At 39.6% G+C, this 16,769-nt stretch overlaps 1 protein-coding gene across 2 annotated transcripts in view; it reads right to left on the reverse strand.

Annotated features, from left to right (window-relative positions):
* LOC139152881 (collagen alpha-1(XV) chain-like) overlaps nt 1-16,769 on the reverse strand; it is a 39,032-nt gene that overhangs the window by 18,237 nt on the left and 4,026 nt on the right. The window contains exons 3-11 of one of the 2 annotated variants that reach the window (XM_070726241.1): nt 15,527-15,634; nt 12,357-12,425; nt 11,971-12,039; nt 10,016-10,072; nt 9,033-9,224; nt 3,594-3,953; nt 3,293-3,412; nt 2,212-2,253; nt 64-90 (exon numbers count right to left, since the gene is read on the reverse strand). In XM_070726241.1, coding sequence (XP_070582342.1) covers nt 64-90; nt 2,212-2,253; nt 3,293-3,412; nt 3,594-3,953; nt 9,033-9,224; nt 10,016-10,072; nt 11,971-12,039; nt 12,357-12,425; nt 15,527-15,634 — 1,044 coding nt within the window. The remainder of the gene's footprint in view (nt 1-63; nt 91-2,211; nt 2,254-3,292; nt 3,413-3,593; nt 3,954-9,032; nt 9,225-10,015; nt 10,073-11,970; nt 12,040-12,356; nt 12,426-15,526; nt 15,635-16,769) is intronic. The other variant, XM_070726242.1, reaches the window with a different exon arrangement.

Raw genomic sequence — 16,769 nt, forward strand, 5'->3', positions numbered from 1 at the left:
AAATAATTTATTTTCCATCAATGAGCCTTGAAAGATGGGTTACTGTTTTCTATGACTACGCACCACTTCTCCTGGGTCTCCTTTTTCACCCTGCAAAGAAATCAAATGAACAAAAAAAATCAGCTAGTAGGGTTGCAAATTCTTGGTTCTGCCTTCTTAAAAGTAAGTTAATAAGTAAGCAGGACAGGGAAGTTTTATTTGGAGGTGGAGGAACTGATCTTTCCACTACAAAATGACATTTGTGGTAGTCGTTAGGGAGTCTTGACATGAATTTCATTTAAAAAGCTGGGATGCATGTAGATTTTTGTTGTTGTAGCTCTCTCCATGTAAATCTTTACCTTTAAGAAGTTCTTATCATTATTCAGTGAATGTTTCTCCATAGTAAAAGTTCATTTAATTCTGAGGGTTTCAAACAGTGCTTGTTATGTCATCATTGCTATTTTGCTGCAAATCGCTAGCAGCATTGAAATAGACTTTCTGTATGGATAGGATAGGATAGGGGGACATTCTAGATGCTCTTGAATGAAAGTTCCCAGCAGCTCCAGTCAGCTAGGGCAGTGATGAAGGATGCTGAGAACTGCAACACCTGGATTGCCTATGGCTGTTGAATTTGTCCTGGGCAACAAAAAAACACCTAAATTTGATTAATTAAAATGAAATTCAATAGGTTAACAGGATTTTTCTTTGTATGTTCAATCACATTACAGTTTATAATTTATTATATATAACTAGCAGTTTAAGGAAGGTCTCAGAGACTTACAGGGTTGTCTTCAACTTATAACTATAATGGAACATCAGGTTGTCAAAGTGACCGGCCAACGTTAGGAAAAAAAATTGTGGCAGTCTTTGAGTACATGCCAGTTGAAAAGTGATTGCTGCGGTCTTTAAATGAACACTGAAGTGCACCAATAGTTTTTAATGGGATTTTTTTTGCTGACAAGTGGAAGAAAATGACAGTTTTGGGCAGTGGTGGCGCAGCAGGTAGAGTGCAGTACTGCAGGCCACTGAAGCTGACTGTAGAACTGTAGGTCAGTGGTTCAAATCTAATCCCCGGCTCAAGGTTGACTCAGCCTTCCATCCTTCTGAGGTGGGTAAAATGAGGACCCGGATTGCGGGGGCAATATACTGGCTCTGTTAAAAAGTGCTGTTGCTAACAGGTTGTAAGCCGCCCTGAGTCTAAGGAGAAGGGCGGCATAAAAATCAAACAAAAAAAACCTCCACGTATGTATGTATGTATGTATGTATGTATGTATGTATGTATGTATTTTGTCACGTTACTTCAGGATGCTGCAAAGTGCTGTAAATATAGCTCTGTTGCTGAGTGCCAAAGTTTGGTCATGTAACTATGAGGTTGTGTGTGTGTGTGTGTGTGTGTGTGTGTGTGTGTGTGTGCAGGTACACGTATGCTGGGTATCAGAATTTTAAATCTGGGAAATAAACAGCCCCAAGTAGGTAAGCCTGTTGTAACTTTGAACAGTTGAGCAGTGACAGGTTTTAAATTGAGGACTATAAATACTAAAACTTTAAAGTGTTGTGGGAATGCAACCTGTGCACCTGTTCTCTAGGACAGTGATTTTCAGCCTTTTTTGAGCTGTGGCACATTTTTTACATTTACAAAATCATGGGGCACATTGAGCGGGGTGGTGGTGGTAAAAAAAAGTTTGGGCAAAAAAATTCTCTCTCTTCCTCCCTTTCGCTCTGTTTCTCTCTCCCTCCCTCCCTCTTTCTCTCCCTTTCTTTTTTCTCTTTCCATCCCTTTCTCTCTTCCTTCCTTTCTCTTTTTTGTTCTTTCTCTCTCCCTCCCTCTGTCTTTCTCTCTCCCACCTTCCCTCTCTTTCTCTCTCTCTCTCTCTTTCTTTCACTCTCTCTTGCTCTCTCTCATTCACTTCTTTCTTGCTTTCTCTCTCTCTCTTGCTCTTGCTCTCTTATTCTCTCCTTCTTTCTCTCTCTCTCTCTCTTGCTGTCTTTCTCTCTTGCTTTCTTTCTCTCTCTTTTTTTTCTCTCTCTCTTTCTTTCTCTCTCTCTTGTTTTCTTTCTCTCTCTGAGCTTCACGGCACACCTGACCATGTCTCACGGCACACTAGTGTGCCACGGAACACTGGTTGAAAAACACTGCTCTAGGAGGTTTGAATCCAATGCACACGTTACGACTTGTAGGCCAGCTAGAAAAACAGCCAGCAGCCATAAGATATGGTTAAGACTACTACTCACCTTAGGACCAGGAGGGCCTTGAACACTGCCTTCAGAATTACACTAGAAAGAGGAAGAAAAGGGATCAGTGCAGCCCATAAGAATAACTCCATCCCTATTATCAGTGTGTGCAGATAAAAAAAAACACGTTTGAACTTTCTTATGTGCATTCTTGTTAGAATGTTGTGTTTATGGCTGGAGACAAAACAAATAAACCATGTCAGATAATGAAGAATTATATTCATGTATTCAAAAAGAATTATAAAAACTTTCCCACCCTCCCCAATCCAGAAAAAATATGTTTTTCTCTTTCGGCCTTCAGGAGCGAACAATAAGAGACAAATAGCAAATGTAATTTTGAATTGTGAATTGGTGTAAACCAACCGTCTCAGAATCCCATTTGACTTTTAGGAACATAGAAACATAGAAGACTGACGGCAGAAAGAGACCTCATGATCCATCTAGTCTGCCCTTATACTATTTTTTATATTTTATCTTACTTTAGTGTGATATTTCCTTTAACCCACAATAAGAATATAAAATTTAATTCTATGATATTCTGTCCTGCTGAATATGGTAGGGACATTGGGATATCATTAAAATTGTCACAGCTGGAAAGTTGGACTTTTTATGTTTGTTTGCCTTTGGGAAAGGACCAAGAATCAATTTGGCATCTTAAACTCCCCTCCTATAGAAAAATCACCTTGATTCTTTGGATTTTTAGTCTTTTAAAGACCAACACTTTGTATGCCATACAAATCTAATAAATAATAATAATAAGGCAATTAATTTGCCCCTTTAAAGTCCCCCAATAAAATCACCCTCCCAAAAGGTTTCACCATTTATGAGCTTCCTGTTTTGGGGTGTTGGGCTTTAGGAATTGCAAATGATGGGAGACAAATGGCTTACAAACTATGAGCACCCCGCTCTGTCTCCAGAATAAATAAGATGTTTGTATACTTTTGGGAGTATAACTTTTTAAAAATGGAATAAGGAATGCTTCTGGATGTCATTTCACAGTGCCTGTGATAATGGAAACACCTTACATGGAGAACAAAAGGAATGTTGTGTGCTAGCTGGAGTTTGGGTTGCTTCTGCTCACCTGATTATCACCAGGTAAACCAGGGGGGCCTGCAGGCCCAGGTGGACCCTGAGCTCCCTTTTCTCCAGTTTGTCCTGGTTTGCCTGTGAACCCAACTTCACCACGGTCTCCTTTCTCTCCCTGAAAGGATTTAAGATGCACAAATTAGCATAGCAAGTCAAAAACAAACAAACAGATCTCAGGAAGTAATAATCAGCTCAGAGCACTTTATCTTGGTGGTCAATAATTTTATTTTGTTTTCTCTCAACACATTCCTCCATCCGCATATCCCCCAAATTCTCATAGCAAAGGCGATGGTTACCTTTGATCCATTCTTTCCGGGAGATCCATTTGCTCCTGGAGGACCTTCAGGTCCAGGGAAGCCTGGTAATCCTGGTGTCCCAATCTGGCCTGGAAGTCCTGCATGACCTTCAGGGCCGGCAACTCCTGGAGGACCCTCTGGCCCCACTGGCCCTGGAATCCCTGTGGCCCCTGTGGCTCCTGGAGCCCCAGGCTGGCCTGGAGCCCCAGGAAGCCCTGGAGCCCCTTGCTGGCCTTCATGTCCTGGGAGGCCAGGTGGACCTTGTGGGCCTTCAAGTCCTGGATATCCTTGGGGTCCTGGATGACCTGGATGACCAGATACACCTGGTGGACCAGCAGGCCCTTCTATAAAAGTGACTCTCTAGAAAACAGAAAGGTGACAGAGAAATGGAAAATTTAGCATGTCAAGAACTCATCATCAGTATCTTCAGTGATACAGTCTTGTCTAAAGTGACCAGATTTTAACATTGGTAAAGAGGGACACCATTGACTGGGGGTGTGGGTGTGAGTATGGGGTGTCTTGATTAAAAATTTGGTCTATACGGAGCAAAACAAATTCTCTTTCTTTCTCTCTCTCTCTCTCTCTTCCTCCCTCCCTCTCTTTCTCTCTCTTTCTCTCCCCCTCCCTCTTTCTTTCTCTCTTTTCATTCTTTCCTCTCTTTCTTTCTCTCTTCCTCCCTCCCTCCCTCCTTCTTTCTTTCTTTTTTCTTTTTCTTTCTCTCTCTCTCTTCCTTCCTTCCCCTCTTTTCTCTCTCTTTCTCTCTCTCCCTCCCTCCCCCTCTCTTTCTCTCTCTCTCCCTCCCTCCCCCTCTCTTTCTCTCTCCCTCCTTCCCTCTCTCTTTCTCTCTCTTCCTCTCTCCCTCCCCTTCTTTCTCTCTCTCTTTCTCTCTTCCTCTCTCTTTTTCTCTCTTCCTTCCTTCCTCCCTCTTTATCTTTTCCTTCCTTCCCTCTCACTCTCTTTCTTTCTCTCTTCCTCCCTTTCTCTCTTTTTCCCTCCCTCCCCAGATGCCATGCTTTAATAGTAGGCTGCGCTACTGAAAGTGCGATCCCCTGGGAGCCGTGGAGGAACTTTGCTCAGGAATAGCGTCCTGAATGCGGACTTCTCCAAAGCATCAGCCAGCTCCTGTTTCTACAGCAAGGCATCCTCTGTACAGCCAGGGTGCTCTGTTCTTGGCTTGGAACCATTTTTCCAGCAAGCCGCCCAGCACCACGTTCATACGAAAGTCAGCAGGGGTTTGGCCCGCCATGCTGTGGGCCACGGAAGAGGCATAGGTGGAGATGGGACACCGGATGGCACAGCGGACACATTGGCCACTACCATGGCTCCGGGCACTACATTCGTGGAGGAAATGCAGGCAAAAATGGCAGCCGAACGGCTCCGAAGGGCAGTAGCAAGTGGGGGCCCCCAGTGGGTTGGCCGCCTCCGGGGTGCCTCCATCACTCCCTGGCTCCTGCTAGAGAGGCAGCCACAGCTTCTTCTCATGGACAAGAAGGATGAAACTCTTGGTCAGATCGGCAACTCCTCAGGATGCAAGCAGGCCAGTCTGGCAGCAAGGTTGTACGAGTCCAATGCTTCGGCCCGCTCTGTGCGCTGTATGCTGCAGCTCGTTTGCCCTTCTTCGCAGCTTCCAAGTTTCTTCCAAGCAGCGGTGAGTATAATCTGCCGGGAAAAAACTTGGAAGCCGCAAAAAAGAAAGATCAGCTTCCACGCTGCCCAAAATCCACTGATGCGCAGGTCCAGCTATCTCCAGTCAGCGGCTTCTTTCAAAAAATCAGGACTTTAAAAAAATGCCACGGGACGCAGGGCAAATTGCTAAAAAGCGGGACTGTTCCACCAAAAGCGGGACATCTGGTCACCTTAGTCCTGTCAAAAACTTCAGTGATACTCAAAAGGTAATAGATTCAAGAGGCACGACAGTCATGAGGGATATTGCTTATCTGTTAAACCTGTTCTAATATAAAGAATATATGTGAACCTCAAGCCTTACGGTGCAGAGAAGAGTGTGGCCAATGCAGCAGCGCCATGGATTTCCCCCTCCCTACATGGGGGAATTCCGATATCTGTGTCCTTTGGAGATCTGCTTATTTATTTATTTTTATTTATTTATTTTGTCCAATACGCAATGGGGGTTTTAGTGGGTATGTATATATATATACCAGGGTGATTCGACACAAAATGTAACCCTTCCCTGGTACAGAGCTGAAGGGATTGGATACTGTAGCCTAGAGGATAATTCTCTGCCTTACAAGGCAAAGGTTGCAGGTTCAAGTCCCAGTGGGTATGGCTAGCTGATGAGGCCAAAATAAGGCCGAAATAGATCTATCCTAGTCTCCCTTAATTTTCAAATTCAGCTTAAACATGTGAGATATATATATATATATATATATATGAATGATGAGGCAGCAGCCATCTCGATCACCGGAACATAGAAACTTTAATAAAACCACTTAGCTTTCGTTAGCGTGCTGCTAACTTCGTCAGAGTATTAAAATGCCATACTCTGACGAAGTTAGCAGCACGCTAACGAAAGCTAAGTGGTTTTATTAAAGTTTCTATGTTCCGGTGATCGAGATGGCTGCTGCCTCATCATTCACATACGTACCTGGAACTCGCATTTTTAGGACTATTCTTGATATATATATATATATATATATATACAGTATATATATATATATATATATATTTGTTTTCGTAGATTTTCACAGGTATATGTATGTAGATTGTTCTGAGTTCGGGTTTTGCCCCATGTAATATTTTGAGTGTCTATGCGACGTTTCGATGAAATCACATTCACCATCATCAGGCTGAAGTTTTAAGCTTCGTGCTGCTGTAAATATGTGTGTTTGCCTGAGAACAAGGACAGAAACACCAGCCTGAAGATGACGAGGGGGACCTCGTCGAAACGTCGCCAGAAATTTCCAAATCCTACACGGGAAAAAACCCAAATATACCAAGACTGACATATATATATATATATATACATATACATATACATATACATACACACACACACACACACACACACACACACACATATATATATATATGTCACATGCTTTTTTTGCACACACACACACACACACATAGTAAAATACATGATGAAGGTTATAGAGGAGATACTCATAGTAAAATATATCTCAGAAATAATAGAAAAGAAGGTATAGGAATAGAACATATCAATGAAAGAATAGAAGAGATATAGGAATAGAACAAAGGTATAGGAGATATAGGAGAGCAATAGGACAGGGGATGGAAGGCACTCTAGTGCACTTATACTCGCCCCTTACTGACCTCTTAGGAATCTGGATAGGTCAACCGTGGATAATCTAAGAGTAAAGTGTTGGGGGTTTGGGGATGACACTATGGAGTCTGGTAATGAGTTCCATGCTTCGACAACTCGGTTGCTAAGTTTGGAACCAGGTCAGAATCACCCTGTAGGGTTGGGGAAAAAGAGGAGCACCTGCCGGGGGAGGGGGGGGTTGGGAGAAATGGCAACCCCTCCTCCCCCAGGGAGCTGGCACAGCCTTCTTGGCTGGTGGTGATGGGAGACAACTTTTAAGTCATCCCTAGCTGCAGCAGTCACTTTTGAAGGGATTTGTATCACGAGGTTGGAGTCATATGGGAAGGAAAAACTAAAGATATGTGTTGGAGATGTGAAGAAACAGAGGTGGGTGAGTGATTTCGCCAAAAGAAAAGTCAAAAGAAACATTGTAATAGTCTAAGTTAGTCTAAGTGCTAAATTAGATGCCATTCAAACTTACTAAGACTTCAGCTAGTTTCATTTATATATACAGTATAGTATCTTTTTCCAGTTTATCATATTCATTTGTTGTATTTTTAAAAAAAAGATAAGTTACTATCTTTGGCTATCCTTATTATGATCAAAGAGGAAATTATATATATATAATTTCACATTTATTTATTTATTATATTTTTATGCCGCCCTTCTCCTTAGACTCAGGGCAACTTACAACATGTTAGCAATAGCACTTTTTAACAGAGCCAGCATATTGCCCCTATATATTTGTTTTTATCTTTTTAATTTATTATTATTATTATTATTATTATTATTATTATTATTATTATTACTATTATTATTACTATTACTATTACTATTATTAATTAGATTTGTATGCCGCCCCTCTCTGCAGCCTCAGGGCAGCTAATTTAATTATTATAAAAAAGAATTTTGAACTAACATCATTATCTCAGCAATAAGATTGAAAAGGACATAATGTTGGTGTATATTTCTTCCCTAGAACTGCAAAACTGGGTGTGTTTCCCCCTCCCCGTCTCATGCTCTTCCTTTATACAGGGTCACAATATTGTATGATTCATAAGTTGTATAGCCCAATAATGTCTAGGCTGATAAGGAAGTCCAGAGTAATAAAGGTTACTTAGTATGGAGTAGGGGTGGAAGCACACAACTGCTTTTGCCTTGGAATTGTCGCTTTTCTTTCTGCCTTAACATCCATATTGTTGTGGCTTAAAGCCATTTTGATTTCATTATAGTGGTTGAGAAATAATCTATTCCCTCTTTCTTCATTTTAGGCTTTTCGAAGAGCACTGAATTGTGATTATAAGACGGGCCATTTTTTTTTACATTCAGCCCCCAACAAATAAATTCTTAATCCTTTTGCCTCTTCCAATTTAAGATTTACTATCACCAGTTAACTAAAACAATACCATGTTTTCAAGATCAGCCAAAAAGAAAGTAAGTAAGCAAGCAAATAAAAACAGACCATATTTTGTATGAGCTTGAAGCATTATGTGAATTTTGAATAACAAGGAAAGGTGGATATAGTATCTTTGCTTAGTGAACATAGTATAGTTATATTATTATTATAAAACATTAATATTACTGTAATCCATCAACAAATCTCACATTGTCTGGGAGTGTTCTAAAGCCTTTGATTTTTGGAATACGATAAGACAATATTTGGAAAAAGTATTAATGTTGGAGATAGAGCTAAAAGCTGAACTTTTCTTACTGGATATAACCATAGATAAATATGATAAGGGAATAGTTTGCATATCTTCACTGCTGCTGGAGTGGCAAGTGCACAAAAATGGAAGAACAAAGAAACTCCCACAGAGGAAGACATATTACAAAAATACTCTCTTGTGCCAAAATGGATAGGCTTATGATGGAATTGAAAGATAAGAATGAATCAGAATATTTTGAAATCTGGAATAAATTGTACTATTGGTGGGAATCGAGGAGGATGTTAGGATTACGAATCAGTGACAAATTGGGGAATATATATTCTTATGTTAGCAAATAGGAAAATGTATATAAAGTTTGTATATATTTATATATAGATAAAGAATTGAATTTAGGAGGAGAAATAACTTGATGGAAATGTTCAAACTGGATTGTTATGTCATGTCCAATATTTTTAATTTTATTATAAATAAAATACTTTTAAAAAATCTCACCTTGTCTTCTCTATCCTTGGTATCAGTGAAGTCTACGACTTTAGAAGGTGTTGGACCTGGTGGCCCTGGTGGTCCTGGTGGCCCCGGTTGTCCCTGAAGTCCTGGAACGCCAGGATAGCCAAGTTTTCCAGTTGGCCCAATTTCTCCAGTTAGTCCTTTTTGTCCTGGGGAGCCCTGGTCACCCTTTTCCCCCTGTTGTAAAAAAAAGAAGAACTTGAGCTAAGAACAACAGCATTCTGACAACATGGTGGCAGGGGAATTCTGGGAATTGAAGTCCAGACACCTTAGAAGATTGATAAACAGCAGTCTAAAGCAGGGGTTTTCAATCTTGGCAACTTCAAGACTTGTGGATTTCAATTCCCAGAATTCCTCAGCCAACAAAGCAAAGCTGGCTGAAGAATTCTGGGAATTTAAGTCCACAAGTCTTAAAGTTGCCAAGGTTGGAGATCCTTGGTTTAAAGCATAAGCAAATCTATCCCTTCTCAACATGGTACATTCCGGATGTGTTTGGAAGGTAGCTAATTTTTGGAGTTGTTTCTGAAGGACGTCAGGTTAGTGGAACCAGTTCAGATCCTCAAGGTTTCAGTGGTCTTTTAGCAACCCATGCTCCCATTACATCCTTGGCAGTCATTTTGTGCCGTTAACTTTCACAAATCCACAATAGTAAATCTCACTTAATAACTTCAACTCATGTCAGCACAAGGAGAAACTAATTGCTCAATTCTCGACTAACTAGCAACCTTTAAAGCAGAATACTACTGATTTTTTGGGTGGTTTGACAGGGTAATTTACAGCAGTAAATAACCCAAGTAGCTTAGATGGGATTTAGTTTACATTTGGGGAAAAATAAGAGACATTTTCTTGTCCTGGACAGCTTTCTCAAGACAGAAACATCAAAATATAGACTTAATGCCAGGTAAATTGCAAATGTACTTAGATTTGTTGTTTCCACTAAGAAAAAATTAAATATATAACATGCACACCTTTGGACCACGTGGACCAGGTATTGCTGGACATATACACTGTGAAGTATCGTTAATCTAAGGAAGAAAAAAACAGTTAATGATAAACCATTTCTTTAAAAAACAAGAAGGAAGATGAGTAATATAGACTTCATGAAAGTACTTCTTTAAATACCTAAACAATTATCTTGAATGGAAAACACTGTTCCTAATTATGTAAGAATGAACCATGCACAAGTATTGGTGGTGGTGACATCAAAACAATCAAATATACATTGTAACATTAGAGAACAATTTCTACTCTTGTATTTGAGTTGCAACATTGCATGCAAAAATGTAAGAGTTTGCATTACAATGCACCAGCTGTCCTTTGCTTCCCTTCCGTCTGCGTCTGTGGACTCATTTAACTGATCCCTCACATTTAGTAATTTCTTAAGTGGAAGGAACTAAGTTGGGATGCTGTCTTAGCCTTTCCTAGAAAAAAGTAGTGTAAGCTGATCTTGATTGAATAGATTGATAAAGTTTCAAAAACTGTAGATTTCAAAATGTAGGTTACTGGAATCAACAATAGTTCCTTAATGTTCATTTATTCTTATTTTTAGAACTTTGATTCATGTTCAACGTACTGGTCTTGAAAACCTTAAATCTGAAATTGAGAACCTGAAATTTACTAATATATTGTTGATTTCAACTCATGAAAGTACTTCTTTAAATACCTAAACAATTATCTTGAATGGAAAACACAGTTCCTAATTATGTAAGAATGAACCATGCACAAGTATTGGTGGTGGTGACATCAAAACAATTAAATATACATTGTAACATTAGAGAACAATTTCTACTCTTGTATTTGAGTTACAAAATTGCATGGTCTTGAAAACCTTAAATCTGAAATTGAGAACCTGAAATTTACTAATATATTGTTGATTTCAACTCATGAAAGTACTTCTTTAAATACCTAAACAATTATCTTGAATGGAAAACACAGTTCCTAATGATGTAAGAATGAACCATGCACAAGTATTGGCGGTGGTGACATCAAAACAATTAAATATACATTGTAACATTAGAGAACAATTTCTACTCTTGTATTTGAGTTTCAAAATTGCATGGTCTTGAAAACCTTAAATCTGAAATTGAGAACCTGAAATTTACTAATATATTGTTGATTTCAACTCATGAAAGTACTTCTTTAAATACCTAAACAATTATCTTGAATGGAAAACACAGTTCCTAGTTATGTAAGAATGAACCATGCACAAGTATTGGCGGTGGTGACATCAAAACAATTAAATATACATTGTAACATTAGAGAACAATTTCTACTCTTGTATTTGAGTTACAAAATTGCATGGTCTTGAAAACCTTAAATCTGAAATTGAGAACCTGAAATTTACTAATATATTGTTGATTTCAACTTGTAACACCTCTAAGAGAGAGAGAGAGAGAGAGACTGACAGACAGAGAAAGAGAAAGGGGGAGGGAGAGACAGATATGAGAGAGAGGTAAAGAGAGAGAGAGATGTAAGAAAGAGAGAGAAACAGGTGAGCGGGAGATGAGAGAAAGAAAGAGGGAGGAGAGAAAGAGAGAGGGGAGAGAGAAAGAGAGAGACAGAACGAGATCAGGGGAGAGAAAGATGAGAGAAGGAGAAAAAGAAAGAAGTGGAGAGAAAGAGAGTGAGGAGAGAAAGAAATGGGGGGTAGAGAAAGACAGAGGTAGAGAAAGAGAAAAAGAGAGAGAGGGAGATAATGCCTGAAGGACCCCATCCCATCACTGGGAGTCCAGGCACTTCAACAAGCGGTGCGCTGGATTTGTATTAGTGGTGCACGGGATTTAAAATTATGAATGTATTGGTTCCTGAGGTCCAAAAGGTTTTGGACCGTTGTGCTAGAATATCTTCTATATACAAAGAACTTGATGAGATTCTCAAACTATAAGACTTGTGCAATACACATTTGGTAATAATTTTAACTTACTGGTCTTGCCATAGAATCCCCTGGGATGTTGGATTGCTGAACTGAAGTCATGAGGACTTTTGAAGTGGTCTAGGATAAAAAAATTAGGACAATAAAGGAAATTAATTTTTGAAGCATCAGTTAGCCCATCTTTTCATTTCTTAGCTAAAATTTCCTACGCGACCCGAATACTAGCATTTTTTTAAGAGAAAAGGAAGTCCCAGCAGCTGCAATGTTTATAAATTAATTTTTCACTGGTTTGGAATACTATAGATGTTTATTGAGAAGTCAGTCCCATTATTAATTTTTTAAAGCCCATTTTCTTCGGTATACTTCTTTAGATATTTTCTTCTTGCTCCTTTCTTTCAGAGTGGCCGTGACATCTTCATGGCTCAATTCCAACATACCTGCATCTGTTTAGTATCCCCAGTGATCATGGATTGGTAATCTGAAGTTGTGAAGATTTTTGAACCTCCCTGAGATACAAGATGGGAATAGTTAGGAAACTTTTTGAATGCATTAGAGAATAAATTACTTCTATCTTATTTGGACTAGGTATAGTCCTCGGTCAACTAAGTGCAGGTTCTTAAATGATGTGGAAAGAAGTATATATATTGTTTCAGAACTTCAACTAATGGTTTAGTTATTTGACTCTTTTACAACCTTCTCATACTTTGATCTTCTACTTACTGCTGTGAGATGAAACATCTAGCTTTTTGCAGAATTATTAATTAACAGGTGGGCTGCTTTTGTCATCATAACATTTTTATAATGAAAGCAACAAAAATATAAACAATGAAATTGTTATTATTAGGGGAGTGCACTTCCTTGGATTTGATTCAAAAAGATGCTCTGAACAGAGGGACTTTCAATTCCAGGAAAAGATATTGCTACTTTAAAGCAGAGTCGGGAGGTGTGTGATCTTTAGATAATGATCAGCCCCCTATTTTTATATTTGCTTCCAAATATCCCTACAATGCCTAATCACAGTTCTTCCACTGCTGCAGTTAAAGCTGGACATCATTTGGGGATTTGAGAGGTTTGGCGATTAAATGTTACTTGAAAGTGGCATAAGATTCCATCAAATTAAGGAGAGACGTTATCTGCCAAACAGCAATGGATCGTTTAGTCAGGAGACTTGGATCTTTAGGGAAGATAAAATTAAAAGGTGTGGAGCAGAGGGAATTTGTCCTCACTAATATAACACATGATGCTTTGATAGAACCTACAGTTCTGAGATGAAAATAAAGTGGACATTATGTGTGAGTCTCCCTTGTTACTCCTTTCCTGTAAACAGAAAATGACTAATTTCATATAATAGAAATGGCAGGGAAGGTGGTCATTTTGGGAGTCCACAAGTACAGATGCCTGGTTGCCCTTCATCCTATTCCTTGCCCTTCCATCTTTAGTAACGCTGGTGTTTCTTTTCTCAATTAGGGAGGAGATACCATATTTTTCAGAGTATAAGAAGCACCCTCCCCCCCCTAAAAGAGAGTGAAAATTTTGGTGCGTCTTATATACTGAATGTGACCATTTTTGCTGTCCTGAAGCCTCCCCCCACCTGCAGAGAGCTCTTGGGTGCTGGGAAACAACAAAAATGCCAGTTTTTGTGAAAAATGGGCTGTTTCCCCCTGGTTTTATTGGAAAAAATGGGGTGGGGAAAGGGTCTTGGGAACCAGCACACGGCTCTTGGGGACTGGTGAGAGGCAAAAAGGCCTCCATTTTTCTGAAAAACAGGGGGGAGGAGGGACAAATATGAGAGAGAGGGAAAGAGAGAGAGATGTCATAAAGAGAGAGAGAGAGAAAAAGAAAGAGGGAGGAGAGAAAGAGAGAGGGGAGAGAGAAAGAGAGACAGAACATGAGCAGGGGAGAGAGATATGAGAGAAGGAGAAAAATAAAAAGAAATGGAGATAGAAAGAGAGTGGGGAGAGAAAAAGACGGGGGAGAGAGAAAGAGAGAGGTAGAGAAAGAGAAAGAGACAGTGGGTGCTGGGGACAAAATGGGGTGGGGAAAGGGTCTTTGGAACCAGCACACAGCTCGTGGGGACTAGGGAAAGGCAAAAATGCCCCCATTTTTCTGAAAAACAGGGCTTTTCTGCCCATTTTTTCACAAAAAAGTGAAGCATTTTGCATTTCCTCCAGTCCCCAAGAGCTGTACATGTTCTCCAGACCCCTTCCCCACCTCATTTGTGCGAAAAAAGAACAAAAAACAGCCCATTTTTTGCAAAAATAATTATTTTTTGCAATAATTATCCCATCTAGCATGACTGGAGGAGGAATTCTGGGAGTTGATGTCCACTAGTCTTAAAGCTGTCAAGTTTGAAAACCTCTGGGTTAGAGGTGCAAGGGTCTTCAAACTTGGCAAGTTTAAGATTGGTGGACCTCAACACCCATTCCTGAGCTAGCATGACTGGAGGAGGAATTCTGGGAGTTGATGTCCACTAGTCTTAAAGCTGTCAAGTTTGAAAACCTCTGGGTTAGAGGTGCAAGGGTCTTCAAACTTGGCAAGTTTAAGATTGGTGGACCTCAACACCCATTCCTGAGCTAGCATGACTGGAGAAGGAATTCTGGGAGTTGAAGTCCACTATTTATTTATTTATTAGATTTGTATGCCACCCCTCTCCGAAGACTCGGGGCAGCTCACAACAATAATAACAAGTGACAAATCCAATATTTAAAAAATATCTAAAAACCCACCATTAAAACCATATAACATAAACTATATAAACCCTACTAGTCTTAGTTTGAAGTTTGTAAAAAGTTTGAAGTTTGTAAAAAGTGTACATGTTTGTAAAAAGTATATATGCTTGTAAAAAGTATTCTGCTACACTGGTATTTTATTAAATAATTTATTACTATACCATTTGATTCAGAATACTTTTTTCCTTGTTTTCAACCTCTAAAATCTGGGTGCGCCTTATACTCTGGTGCGTCTTATAATCCAAAAAATATGGTATTTTATGATGCTTAAGAATATGAGGGGAGATTTCTGCCATGGGTGAGGTAGGCTGGGACCTTCTATTGATTTGCCCGTCCTTAGTTGCTGCAGCCAGAAAGGGGGGGGGGGTTGCCCCTGAGTTTTCTAATCAGAAAGCCCCCTATGAGATTTCCCTTGGGTTCCAGAGAATTCTACATATGCTAATGATTCATCAAAGTAACACAGAGAGATGCTGATTTTTATCAAACCAGAATAAAACCAATCTATGATTGAAATGGTTATATCTCACATTTTTGAGATATGGGGAAGCCTTTGAGATGATGCTTGCATATGTTTGGACACCAATTTTAAGAAATCAGTCTTCTAAATAATAATAATTAATAATAATTTATTGGATTTGTATGCCGCCCCTCTCCGCACTATGCAGGCAAATATCCTAACCAGAACTGCTTATAGACATGCAGATTAGGAATTTTTTTTAGAAACTGTAGCGTTCACATTTAAAAAGGGCACTAGATTGAGAAACAATCACTGCTGTGTTTGGTTCAGCTGGCCAGTGCTGATGAACCAATCTAGAACACAACCAATGGAATTGGATGCATCTACCAGGCATTTGGGCAATCTTTCTACAGGTTATTACCTGAACACTTAGGAATTCAGAGTCTTCTTCCATGGCGCTGCCCTCAAAGAAGGTTGAAACAGAAATGCTATTATCAGCCTCTTCCATTGTTATACCAGATGAACTTGTCTGGAGGGGAAGGGGGAAAGAGAGGAAATTTACATTCATTTCTGATTCTAAATACAGTGGTAACTCTACCTAAGAACGCCTCTACTTAAGAACTTTTCTAGATAAGAACCAGGTGTTCAAGATTTTTTTGCCTCTTCTTAGGAACCATTTTCTACTTAAGAACACGAGCATGGAAAAATTTCCCAGGAAATTTGAGAGCGGTATGAAGGCCCGGCCAGTTTCCTGCCATTCCCCCTGGGTTTCTCTCTCTGGCGCAGAGTATGGGAGGCAGCCTCATGCCAGGTGTATGGGAGGCGTGTGCTCCTCCTCACCGCCTCAGAGTCTCTCTCTCTTTTTTTAAGCCTTAAAATTTTGTATTTTTCTGATTCTCCTCACCTCACCTTCTTCCTTCAGCAGCGACTGTCCTCCTCCTCTTCTTCTTCCTCCTCCTCCTCTTCCTACCCAAATTCCGAGCTTTTATTTATTTCCTAATAGGTTTGCACGTATTATTTCTTTTTACATTGATTCCTATGGGAAAAATTGCTTCTACTTACAAACTTTTCTACTTAATAACCTGGACACAGAACGAATGAAGCTCTTAAGTAGAGGTATTTGTTTATTGTTTATTGCTTTATATCTGGTCTCTTATAAAAGTGCAAGATAGAAGGCCTCTTACAATTTTATCTTTACAACAACCTTACGGCAAGTCCAACTGGAAGATGCATTGTTATCTATTGAGTTTCATTGCAGGATAGAAATTTCTGATTATTATTATTTATCCTTGATCCCTGTTTAACCCACTAATTCAGGTCGTCCTGCCACAGCACTCAAGGCTTTGTTGAGTCTGACAAGACCCTGAGTGCTGATAAGGCACAAGGAAAATGTCAATGTGAAATTGTGCAGAGAAAGTGAGAAGGAGCCAGAGATTGTCACGTGGGTGAGAGAGCTGGCCTTGGGACTTTGGCCTTCATCTCTGCATCTGGAACCATTCAAATTATCAGTGGCTGAGTCTCTTGTTTTCACGTGGGATTCGAGAAGTAAATGTAGAAAGATATGAGGCAGTTGCTACTAATTACGAAAGTATTAATTATACTGTGTGTAATGGAAAAAAAATTGAATGATAGCTCCCTTCAAATAATTTACTATTGCTGTTGCT

This window comes from Erythrolamprus reginae, chromosome Z (assembly GCF_031021105.1).
Source record: "Erythrolamprus reginae isolate rEryReg1 chromosome Z, rEryReg1.hap1, whole genome shotgun sequence".
NCBI classification, from domain to species: Eukaryota; Metazoa; Chordata; class Lepidosauria; order Squamata; family Dipsadidae; genus Erythrolamprus; species Erythrolamprus reginae.